The sequence below is a fragment of the Mugil cephalus genome, chromosome 10, assembly GCF_022458985.1.
Source record: "Mugil cephalus isolate CIBA_MC_2020 chromosome 10, CIBA_Mcephalus_1.1, whole genome shotgun sequence".
Classification (NCBI taxonomy): domain Eukaryota; kingdom Metazoa; phylum Chordata; class Actinopteri; order Mugiliformes; family Mugilidae; genus Mugil; species Mugil cephalus.
In genome coordinates this window covers 23484138-23497315 of record NC_061779.1, presented here as the reverse complement: position 1 = coordinate 23497315, position 13178 = coordinate 23484138, and the positions used below count along the sequence as shown (strand labels likewise).

The 13178-nt window shown below is 41.1% G+C and overlaps 1 protein-coding gene across 3 annotated transcripts in view; it reads left to right on the top strand.

The window, feature by feature from the left end:
* mgat4c (mgat4 family member C) overlaps positions 1-9095 on the top strand; it is a 99380-nt gene extending 90285 nt beyond the window's left edge. For all 3 annotated transcript variants that reach the window (XM_047597202.1, XM_047597203.1, XM_047597204.1), the window contains 3 exons: positions 2877-3028; positions 3700-3847; positions 4132-9095. In XM_047597202.1, coding sequence (XP_047453158.1) covers positions 2900-3028; positions 3700-3847; positions 4132-5288 — 1434 coding nt within the window. In that variant the 5' untranslated portion in view covers positions 2877-2899 and the 3' untranslated portion in view covers positions 5289-9095. The remainder of the gene's footprint in view (positions 1-2876; positions 3029-3699; positions 3848-4131) is intronic.
* The last annotated feature ends 4083 nt before the right edge of the window (positions 9096-13178 follow it).

Sequence of the window (13178 nt, the reverse complement as noted above, 5' to 3'; positions counted from 1 at the left end):
CACTGTATAAAACTGCAACGATTGTTCAGTCCACAATTAATGCAGTTATTCACAGTCGTTAGTCTTATATGGTTGGCCATACTATGCAAGCAGAACTACAGCCCTAAATGTCATAATGACATATAATCCCTATGCATAAAAACTGCTGAGAACAGGCCATGGTGAATGGAGATGTTAAATTCAGTTTTCAAGTGTGCACAAAGGGTTATCGACTGGCCAAATCCCTGGTGAAGCCCACTCTTGGTGCGAGTGATCGATGTGTGTGTGGTCATTGAACTGAGTTTAGAGGTAGTTTGTATTCTATTAAGCATCTTGAATGCTTTACAGCCGTGGGACAAAAGCACATGCTGATGTTAATTGCTGGCAGGGAAAGGACCATCACATGTGCAGATTTTTTGTGCACATTACTTCTGCTGCCTGGCTGCTTTTCCCTCCCTTGGTCAACCTCTGTTGTACAGTTGCCAAAAATAACTTTGTTCTGACCAAAAATTGTGTGTGTTATACCTCCCGCACTCGTAGGTCCTCCTTCTCCATCCACCTGTCTGTCCCCTCTGCTCGTCTTGCCACCATAGGGAGCAGAGCTTTAAGCTGCTCTGGAACCCGCTCCTATTGGACGTCAGTTCACTCCCATTCGTCAAATCTCTTTTTCACTTTTATTCGTGTGTTTTTGTTGTGTTTTTATTTCTTGTGTTAATGTACAGCAACCTTGAGTGCTAGAAAGATGCCTAAAATAAAATATATTATAATTACTACTTGTATAAGCACAACTGACTCAGGAGTCTTAAAGGAGTCTGCTTCTTAAAGGTAATATTTTTGTAGATTTTGATTATATTGACTGTAAATAACCATCCTCACCACACAACCCAGCTATTCACCATAGCTTTGAATTGATCAAACCCATTGAAGAAGTGTTCACAGGATCCAACAAAACATCTTGTGAGAGCTAGTGTGACACATACATTCTTCCTATACAGCTGCATAGTAATCAAATTGATGTTTTTTTTTTTTTTTTTTTTTTTTTTACCAAATATAACCACAGCTTTGAAAGATTTAGAACAATCTTTGACAGCACCATGTGACATTTATCAGCCATTCGTCAGCTTGCTGCAGATAAACGAAAATCTGTTACATTCAAGCCCTTAGCAAAAAAAAAAATAAAAATACACTTGCTGACTGAGCCAGTCAGGTAATATAAAATATAGAGAATAATCTGTTTTCTTTCGTTACATTCATAATACTGCTTAACGTCAATCAGCAATGATTGTTTGCTATTACAGTTGCTCTTTTCTTCAGCTAATTGCTGGCAGGGAAAGGACCATCGCTCTGGTAGAGACAGTATGTACAGAGCTGAAGCCCTAGCCACATAAACGACAAATTCAGTCACGGCTCGTTGCTTTGCTGCTGATAGTTCGTCGCTAGTGGAAACTCCAGTATTATCAGCGCAAATTTGGTGGTAGGAACCAAAGTCATGACAGTGTTTCCTTTAGGTATATGTTTGGAGAACATATGTCAATCAGCTGTATCAGTCACTATAACTGGCAGAATTTCACCAAACTCCCATCATCTAATGTCACCCTATTGCCGTCGATGTGTGTGTGTCTCTCCAATTAAGGTTAATGGAAGAATGAAAGAGAATAAAGTAGGTGTCAAAACAAGCACTTAATGCTCCAGGCAAAATAAAACATAGTCCGCACTGGTCAGTGGTGAGGATAGACACAGACTGCTGGTGGGGAGCACTTAACGAAGAGACGGGAGTGGAGACTTGAGTCATACATGGTACCGATACATTGTTTCAACATTGTTTGTGTAATCACTCTCACCACCAGGAGGGGGAGAAAAGTGATGCCTTGACATAGTAACTTTAAGACGTTACAGTGCAATCAAGGTAATGAGTTAACTAATTAGTTGTGATACTACAAGTCCCATGTGAGAAGTACTATTGTCTATTGGCACCATTGAATTTTGCCCTTTTGGATTGAAGAAAATGGAATAATATGAAAGGCCACCTTAGTAGTTAGGAGATAAAATAATCCTTTAATTTATTTATTTATTTACAGTGGGGGAGTTGTAATGGACACTTTTTACCATTGTTTTACAGTTTTTACTGTAAGGGATTGGCTGATTAAACCAAATCTATTTAATTAATTAATGATTTCTGAAAGTTTTCTTTCATCCCTATAGTATTCTCATACAATATGAAAACATCTCTTTTAAAACTTACTTTCTGCTTTAATTTCTCTTCTTTCTCCTTTTTTCTCTTTTGTCCTTTTTTTTCTGTCAACCCCAAATCCGAAGTAAAGTGAGCTGAATTGAAAACTGATTTGAGTGATGGTGGCCTGTAATCTACAAATAATTTTCGAGTTTTGTAGCTAATAAGAGTAGACAGAAGCATCTTCTTTACCAGTGCTCTATGAGAAAGTATTGAAGTGCTGGCTGTCAAACGCTGCACCACGCTTCAGCTAAAAATGCCACAATGCTGTGGGATGTTGAAGCCTTGAACAGCTGCTTCTTGATGTATATGATTATTAAAAACACATTGGAGATTGGTTATTCTTTGTTGCGTACATCACTGTCCTTTATGTTCTGGTGCGCCTACAGGTTTTCTTTCATGTGATTTGCCAATCAGTTTGTTGGGTTCCCACGCTCATTATCTTTCCCTCTGTCTCTATCCACATCATTAGAAGTCCGTTGAAGAACAATTATGAAGCTAGTGAGAGATAATAACGCGATGCATGACTGTACGGTCCTAAAGTTAATTCCCCAGCAATCTGTTGATGCTTGATAAAAAGGCAAATCATTTGCGGGTAGCATTTCGGGCTGACGACATTCAAAGCAACCAGGCCTGACGTGTCTTTTCTCATGTTCGCCTCACACAGATCCCAGTGAGAGTGTGTCTAGCATGAGGCTGGTGTGGAAATCCCTGGACAAGATGAGGTGTCTGAGGAAACGCTCCACCATTCCCTTCCTTGGGTTCCTCATCACCTTCCTCCTCTTCCTGAACCTCTACATCGAAGACGGCTATGTGCTGGTGAGTAAATCATGTTGCAAACATTGTCCAAATTAGTTACTGTGGTGTGTGAATGTATGTGTGCTTGTGTGAACACATGAACAGATAGATAGTGTCATTGGAAGAAGAGCGCTGTATAAATACAAGACCATTAACTTCAAGTTTTGTTTTCCTCGTCGACAAATCTGTCCAGATATGTAACTGATTGTGTTCTCTTTGTTCCCTCCACCCATGTTGTCCCTTTCATAATTGCTTGTTTTTGAGACGAACTCATTTACATTTTCATAACACGGACCCCCATTGAAATCATCCACATGATTTATCTCTTATTCATGATGCCATCAAATCTTGAACATTATCTATGGTTGTTGTTTAAATTATTGAGCGCTAGTTTGCATTTTCAGCTCGCTAGCTCTTCTCAAGTCCATTTGTTCGGCTGTGCAAACTGCCTGGAGAGGTCTTAAGACTCCTTTTGTCTCCAAACATCCAAACACGAGTTTGCTCAGCCACATCACAACACATATTATCTCAAGTTTGTACAGAAAGCCTGAGACAGCTTTACAAAAACAAAGGTCTGTCTCATCCCTCCGATGAATTATTCACAGTAGAAATTTTGACTTTTCTCTTCTGCAGAGAACTTTACAGTTGTTTTCTTCTGTTGTTCATAATGTGTTTTTCATGCTGTGTTCCAGGAGGGGGATAAAAGGCAGCTTAGGGAGACATCAGTCCACCCTTCCAGCTCAGAACGATATGTTCACACCTTCAGAGACCTCAGCAATTTCTCTGGAACCATTAATGTCACGTATCGCTATCTCGCCGGAACCCCACTGAACCGCAAGAGTAAGTTTAGTGAAAGAGTAAGATGTTTTAAAATTAAAATCTGTGACATTGGGATTTCCGCTCACAGTAATAAAGTAAAATTGCTCCACAGTGGTTCTTTGTCTCAACATAAAACACTATGCACATTTCTTCTCTCGATGTTTTATACTCAAAATGTCTGCTTTGTCTTCAACTAACAGCCTAGCAATTTCTTATTCAGCTACTAAAATGAAATAAATAACTTATTTTTATCTATGCTGTGCAAATTTCTTTTAAAACAGTGATCTTCACTTGTGTGTTTACAGAGTACCTCACCATCGGACTTTCGTCAGTCAAAAGAAAAAGAGGAAACTACCTTCTGGAGACAATCAAATCCATCTTTGATCAGTCCAGCTATGAAGAACTGAAAGAGATAGTGGTTGTTGTCCACTTGGCAGACTTTGACCTGGCCTGGTGTGAGAACTTGGTTCAGGAAATCACCAGGAAGTTTGCTCATCACATCATAGCGGGCCGCCTCCTGGTCATCCAGGCCCCAGAGGAGTACTACCCATCTCTGGACGGGTTGAAAAGGAACTACAACGACCCAGAGGACCGGGTCCGTTTCCGCTCGAAGCAGAATGTAGACTATGCTTTCCTCCTAAACTTCTGCACGAACCTCTCTCACTTCTACATGATGTTAGAAGACGACGTGCGCTGCTCCAGGAACTTCCTGACGGCGCTGAAGAAGGTGATCACCTCCAGAGAAGGCTCCTACTGGGTGATGCTGGAGTTCTCCAAGCTGGGCTACATCGGGAAGCTGTACCACTCCCGAGACCTGCCACGTCTGGCCCATTTCCTGCTTATGTTCTACCAGGAAATGCCCTGTGACTGGCTCCTCATCCACTTCAGGGGTCTGCTGGCCCAGAAGGACGTGATCCGCTTCAAGCCCTCGCTGTTCCAGCACATGGGCTACTACTCCTCTTATAAAGGAGCTGAGAACAAGCTGAAGGACGACGACTTTGAGGAAGACTCCATAGACATTCCTGACAACCCCCCGGCCAGCCTTTACACAAACATCAATGTCTTTGAAAACTACGACGCCACCAAGGCTTACAGCACAGTGGATGAATACTTTTGGGGGAAGCCTCCTTCCACTGGAGATTTCTTTGTCATAGTCTTTAACAAATCGACCAAAATTAGTAAGATTAAGATTTCTACAGGGTCCGACGACCGGCAGAATGACATTCTTCACCATGGAGCTCTGGAAGTAGGAGAGAAATTAGTTGGGACTAAAAAAGGGAAACAGTGCTCCTCTTATATTACGTTAGGGGAATTTAAAAATGGCAACATTGAGGTTCAAGATGTAGACCACAAGATTGCCTATGACATTGAGTGTGTACGAATTGTGGTGACAGCCAGTCAGAGAGAGTGGCTCATTATTAGAAGTATAAGTTTATGGACTACACAACCCCCCAGCCAATGAGGACTACACACAGAGACTCTTAGTATGTCATAGAGGCAAAGGTTTTTTATTATTATTTAGTAACTTATGTATTTCCAGGTTTATTTATTCATTTTGTATGTATTTATTGATACTCATTTTGATTGCCAAATCAATCTATAGTTTTTATACCTGCGTGTTGTAACTTAAGTGGAGCATCTTAACAGTCTTTCTCAAGGACTGTTCAACTGACCTCAGAGTATCATTAGTGTTTAGTTCCACAGGAGTTTATTAATTTCAGGTTCGATATCTATCCTTAACATACAACTGGGCGATAGTTTAGTAATTATTTTTTAACAACTTAAGTCATAATGATGTCATATGATCATAATTAGTTGTCATCATGCAATTCTATTGTCACGAATCAGAACAAGGTTACAGTGGTCTATTTTTGTTACTGTAACCAAACAGAACAAAACCAAGAATTGATCCTATTTCCAAGTAATATCTGCGATCCCTGCGTGCCATAGTGCTCCATCTTTGTCCCAGAATTACAAAATGCACAATGAGCCACGTCACAGTCAATCCCACACTTACTGCCCTGCTGACGCTAATACTCAGTGAGAGCCACAACCAAGCGTACACCAATCAGCCACAACAGTCAAACCACTGACAGCACAAGTGAATAACTGTCATTACCATCAAACTTTTGTTCCTGGGATTAATATGGATTAATCAATCCAACATATACCACCTTAACATTGTTGAGGACCGAACCCCAGAAGAAGCCTGATCCACAGAGGCTCCGTGCTGTAATCCACAGGAACTGAAGGATCTGCTGCTCACGTCCTGTGCCAGAAAACAGATCAGATCTGTATCGGTGGCACAAGGTGGATCCACTCTGTATGAGTCAGGTGGTTTTAATGTTGTGGCTGATTAATGTGCACTAAACCCCAACTATAGACAATCCCAAACCAACACACTATTTGCTTAAAAACCTAGCGTTCCTGGAATCCTGGAATATGCGAGATTTAGAATTGCGTCTTCAGTGGCAAGTAGAGGGCTCTAGTTTTGAGTGCCACTGACAATTTTAGAAAGTCATAAAGTATTGGGAGATATGCCTAAGCGGTGTTGTTTTTTTGTTTTTTTTTAATGGAATCTCTTGACAGTAACAAATATACAGAATATACATCTGCCTTATTCTTCACTCATTCATTTCACATATTTAATATGATGCAAATCATTACAACAAAACAAAAATCATTAACCCCAGCACTGAACATCGAGTTCACTGATGCATGACGGTGCATTCATCATACACACACACACAGCCATATTGCATATCCATTTGTCAGAAAAAGTTGATTTAATATCATGATGTTCATTTCGATCACATCGCCCAGCCCTACTGTGATGACACCAGTCGTTAGTGGATGATGAAATTAACTATTATTTATAAATGTTTCTGAAGGGTGTTTAGAAAGGTACTTCAAGTGATTCATGAACATAAATCTCATTAAGGGAACAGAGTACTCATTTACCATTATTTTAATTGTTAGTTTTGTACACCTAATCGTTGCTTTTCTAAACATTATGAAGCTCTTATTATTCATAAAGGAGGGGAAATACTTATTATGAAGTGCTCCTAAACATTTTAGGTTTTCCTTGAGAATACCAACTGATTAAAAATTCTGTGTTTCAGCACTTTTACATAACTGACATTGAACCTGCTGGCTTGTAGCCCTGGGATTTCTCTCTGAGAATGTCCACTCTTGACCTGTAATTATTTTCCTCTTTGAAAAGCAACAAGGAAGTGCCAGAGGTCATTGTTGCCTTGAATATTCATCATGTCAAACCAAACATTTTCTGTTTAAGTATTCCTTGCTAATCATCTTCTTGGTTGAAGTGGATGTGTGCCTGGGCTGAGCTCTCTTACTAGCACTGTATGTTCTGTCCGGGCGGCTGACAGGAGAACAATGTTTGTTTTCACCCATCTTCTCCAAGAGCTGAGATTAGATTGCACAGTGAAGAATGGGCCAGGTCTACTCTTACGTCTTTTTTCCCCAACACAATTTCCCCCCTAGTAAATTGGTCTGTGTTTGCCTCACTCTCTACACCAGCAAAACAACATCTTCCCTGCAGCTAAAGGATCTCAATTCGTTCTTTCCCTGACGCTGCGCTCTCACGGCTCCAGCGTTTCTGCTCCTACATGGCTTCCTCCTTGTGATCTTTGCTCTCCGTTCATGAGGCCACCCGCTGCTTTCCTCTGAAGGCGCTTTTCAAACTCCTCAATTTGCTCTGCGCTGTAAGGCTAACATTTGTAACAACTGACTCCGCACATGACATGTTAACTCATCATCACCAGAGCAGCCGAGGAGCGTGATTTAAAAACAGCCCTGCCATTCTTCATGCCGGTGTAATTAGAATCCGTTAGCGAGTAGTGTTCAGCAGGATGGTGCGAAGGAATGACTCAACAATGCAATAAAGAGGTAAATGTTTACATAATACTGGCGTTCTTTAGGAGCACACGGTGGAAGCAGATTGTCATTAAGCATGCTGTGACAGTTTTGTAAAGCTCTGCTTCGCCATTGTGATAGCCACCTGTTCCGTGTTTTCCCTCAAGGTCTTGTTCAGTGTTACAGATCGAGACCTTTTCGCAGATTGGCTTGTACCGCCACCTCGAAATCCTTCTTCAGCAAATCCCCCATGTGCTATCTGAAATGAAATTAGAGTGCCCACCACCTCGCAAGATGGCTTATTGTTTTTCCTCAGCATTTCCCTTGGAATGCCACTATTCATTTTAGTGAATGATTCCATGACCTGCATGGATCGGCTCCTCGGAGGGGGATGTTTTTTGAATGGATGGCGCTCGGAAACACCATCTACGTTGTGCGATGTGTGGTGTTCGTTATGACACACACCATGGTGCCAGTTCCGCCCGGTATTACCTGCTTATGAGCTATAACCACATGATGTCACCTTAGGGCAGTTAGCGTTTGTATGAGTGTGGCGGATAGAACAACCGCATTATGAGGCGGATATCTGCGGAGGAGGAATTGCTGTCTGATCTTCGTTTGAAATAGGGTGCCAGCTAAAACTAGCTCCAGATTTATGGACACATTTTGAGGATAACAACAAAAGCTGTGTAAATTCCTCAGCTGGATGTTAGCAAACTGCTGTGCGCAGCATGTCATGAAAACTCAATTCCTACACAATCGTGGGTGAACAGCGAGCAGACACGATGACGATCCATCTAACTAAGAGGAACTGTTCTATCCTCCTGTTGGGTACCTGTAATTGTCAAAACACTAACCGCAGGCAGACCTCTGTGAGAAAAAGGCCAAGGGGTTTGAAAATCGCTTGCAGAACGTTAACTATCTAAGTTTGTCTAATTATATTAGCTGTGAAGGTCCAATTCCCAAAGCTCAGAGCAAGTGATGAATGTAAATGTGATGCGTGGGTCCTCAGTTATATGAAAACGTGAGCCGTCTTCCAGTGGAGCATGTACAAAGTGCATGAACAATAGCATTTTCAGTGGATAAAAACAACTCCTTTTGTACGTCAGGATCTATGAATTACTCTTTAGCTTCTGCTAATGGAATTGTACCGAGTTTGTACGTAGAAGCCTACCGAAACTACCTTAAAGCAGGTTCGGAGTTCATGTGCTGTATATTGTTTAGTGGAGCGAGTGTGTAAAGATGTTGTTTCTGTGTTTTCTTTTACTTTCCATCGTTCTCGGATTGGTACTGTATTGTAAGATAACATATATTTTTTTACACGTATCATTTCAAATGTTGTACTGTACATACTGTATTTAAAATGAAATTAGATTAAACGAATGAATGCCAACTTTGCGGTGCACCGAGTGATGTGTGCGAGAGAGCACAACATATTGAATATGTGTCTGCAGCATCAGGGCTCTGAATACTTTTCTGAATGCTTTACGCAGGACTAAACACAATTTACATAACCCTGAATCAAAAATATCTCTCCTCTGGCTGCTCTGCCTTAGCATTCTTTGTTGATAAATAAAAGTAAAACATACAGCTGCAGCATACATTTTATATAGGAAAAAGAAAAGATACATTTGAAGTTACTTTAAACTCACAGCAAGAGCAAGCCTGTTCCTGTTCAGATCTTTCTGTAGCCAAAAGCAAAAAACATACATTATTCATTTCAATATTCATAGGCTTTCTGAGTTTTTTTTAACTGCATATTTAATGAAGGTGTGGGGATGATGCTCGAGGGTGATGGGGCGGGGAGGGTGGTGGGGCAACTGTACTGTTTAAAGCTTAATGCTCTTTGTGTATTTGTCAAGAGGGGTCATATATTTTGTTGAGGCACACTGTCAGATAAAATGCATTTTGGAACAAACAACAGTGTTTATTCACTAGGAGCTACTAAATATTTTTATTGGCTGTGTAAATGGACGCAACATGCTCAGTATAATAACAATCAGTTTATCCTGCGCCTAAACTGGAACGCATGTATTCACAGTGTCAGTGAATTTATCCCAGATGTGCCGCATTAGTGCAAAAGAAAGTATCGTTTAGTATTAGGCAGCACTGAGCTCCACCCCAGACAATACAGGTACAGGTTTAATATTAATTATTACTGGTCAGCCACACAAAACCAGACCTGTTTCTATTCTCTTTTGGAATATTACACATACATTTTTCTTTCAAAGACATCACTCTGCTCTTCAGTGATTCCCAAAGTGACACACATGCACCTAACAAACATTATTCAGTAAAAGCCACCCACAGACATGAACTAAACTTAAAATACGGCATTTATTGCCGCAGTTTTGGTGGGAAACCATCCAAAACCTTCATAGAATCCATAGCTCTCACCAGACCTGGTAGATTCAGCAAGTCAGTTAAGCATTTTTAGCTAGCAGCAAGTATCCTTCTATGACATTTGGCTTTCTAATTACTTCTACAGTTTGTTTGAAGTGTCCCTGCTGGTTTTCCCATGTCAATCAATCATTCTCTATGCCACCTTTTCCCTCACATACCTGATGAAATCGCTCAGGAACTAGTTCAGACTTGCCTGGTGTCAAACATACGGCCTGTGGGCCAAAATGATGGTTGATGATCTTAACAAAATTTCCGTTTTTTATTTCCCAAACCAGTTAACATCAGTACGCTGCCATTGGTTACAGGTGAGTGGGAGAAAGGCCACACAAAGACTATCTGCTAAAGTAACACTGTTAGACATACTTTTACTTTTAGATTTGTTATTTATTTCTGATTTGTTGAACATAAAACACTTGAAAACACGTACGAGAACACAATAAAAAAACAACAGCAGTAGCCAAAGCTGTAATATCAACTGGTGTGAAAAGAAATCTAAAGAATAGAAGCAATGACCTGTGCTCTGGAAAGTATAACTAGTGTGCGAAACTATAAAATGAGCTACAAGAATGAGTAGTTATTAAAAATATATATACCAGCTCTTTGGGAGAGATCACATGAGATACCAGGTTTGAAAATGTAGTGCATGCTTGTCAGTGAAGCTGATCAGGGTCTGACAACTGCAGCCGATGAATGAGATAGAGTGCAGCTACTATAATAAATGAACTAACTTCCATCTTCATCCTGACAATAGAGTTAGATAGGGAAACTCTTGACCAAATTTTATAAAATATGCAATAGGTGCTCATCCTTGGTTGATTTGACCCCAGTTTAAAGCTGTACAGTGTTTTCTGGACATGCCAGTCTATTCCCGAGTATCAAAAAAAGAAACAGAAAAACTATAGAAATCAGCCTGGGGTTAGACGTGATTATTATTAGTTTTATTTGCTCAAGGATTTGATGGAAATACTCTGAAGAAAAGTCACTCCCAGTGGTGCATCAATGATTCAAGCTCATTGCTTACGGGCAAAACCCGTATCATCAAAATTTCAACATTTCATCAAATTAAATGAACAATGCCCTCCTCAGCTGTGACGTCCTCTTGGCTCTGAAAGGTATTCTTCAAGCCAGGAGGTTTGTGGAGTTCTCTTAAGCTACGAAGAAGCATGTGATCTGTAATTTGAACAGACTGGGCATTCACAGTGTCATTTCCACTGGAAACTGGAATTAAGAATACTTGGCTTTAAAACAAAACATTACAAGATAATATGTTAGGCTGTGAAGTTGTTAATTAGTAAATAAAATCATGGTGGGTTGGGGATTCATTACACATTTAATGAGGGCTGCTTTTCATCAGTTTCAGAGCTCTTATGGTTTTTGCCACAGTTGCTCCTGCCTCTCTCCGTCTCCTGCCCTTCAAAGTCATCCAGAACCAAAGGGAAGGTAAGTGTACATGATGCAGCAGCACAGAGAAGCCGCAACTAATGTGCACCATGAAGGGGCAAAGGAGACAGGTAAAAAAACCCAATATCCCTCATAACAAGACTGCACTGTGCACAGCAGGAGACATCGACCAATCAATTGCTGTGGCTGCCATGGTGTTGGCAGCATGTACCCACAAAAGACGAAAAACCCCACACGACACCAGGCTGATGTGGATTGTGCAGATTGCCTAATTTGCCTTTTTGATCCTTCTCTTGTGTAGGATTCACCTCTGCAGAAGGACTGAGAAGCTGCAGGAATGTGGCAGCAAATAAAAAAAAAAAAAAAACAAGACACGTGGCCTTTTAGATTTTAAACATTTTGCCGTTTTCTTTTCTCAAGGTTTAAAACAGTATGTTGTCATGCACGTACCAGTCCAGGATCAAAGCTGGTGAGTAGCTTTTGATTGATTTAGGTGTGTGCTCTAAGGAGCGTCTGCAGCACAGACCCACATGAGCCAGGTGCACAGGCTGAGACAGGGCTAAGCCGGGGAAATGGAGGTGGAGAGACAAAAAAAAAAAAGAAAAAAACACGCTGAGGGAGCTGAAAAGAAGTGTAATGAACAAGCAAATGGGTAAGTACAAGGATTTAAAAGTACTGATGTTGAAGCAAAGCTGAAGGCCGGGAAACACGTAGCAGGCGCAGATGATGAATGGCTCGTAATAACCTGGCTAGAAACCTGTGATTGTGTGTCTACCAGTGATGGAGAGGCCCCTCAGCATTCAGGTGCTTTGAGGTTGATGAGAAGCCAGTTATAATGGATACCAAGTTGCCCGCGCCAGCCTGTACCACTGGGAATGGAGCACGTTTCATGATGGGAAAGGAAAGGGATGCATTCTTATCTGCCAAATCTGGGATGAAAATGACTGAGGGCGAAGATGAAATCGCACGGAGCATTCGATCATCATTTGTTTGCAGATGGTGACAAAGCAAAGGCACGTGAAAGTGGAATCTGCACATGTGTAGAACGGAGCCTTGGGCTCAGGGAAAAAGGGAAGTGGTATAACTGTGCAGGTCACGAGTTTAATTACATGAGTTAAGCCACACTTACAGCATATTGCAAAGACGATCCATTGCAGCGGTGCCGAAAACCTAAGAATTTCTTTTCATTTGCTGTCATGATGTTGAACATTAACAGTGAAGCAGCCCAGCAGAACACCATGTGCTTTTCTTTAACAACTCCCATGGCATTTACAGGGCCTTCTTGAGGAGTGAAGATAAAAGGAACAGTGCTGCAAGCGCTGCTGGAGCCAGCTTCTGCCTCAGAGTGGATAGTCCCTACGGCGAATGAGAGTTTAATCGCTCCCAATTGCTTTGCCTCACAAAGGTGTGACCCACCCTCCCTTCCTGCTTCCTCTACCACCCTCCCATCTGTCTCTCATTGTTGCCAGCGAATAAATCTTGCCACGGGGAGATGTGCCGCTGCTTTTACTCAGTCTCCTCTTCCTTAAAACCTTCCCTTTCAGCTTTGTAATGCTTTCATCTGGGAATGGGGAAAGGAGCAATCAAAACAATTACCTAAGTCCCATTTTGTTACATAGGAGGCTGGTCTTTTTTTTTTTTTTTTTTTTTTTAATGTGTAACATCCACCAGA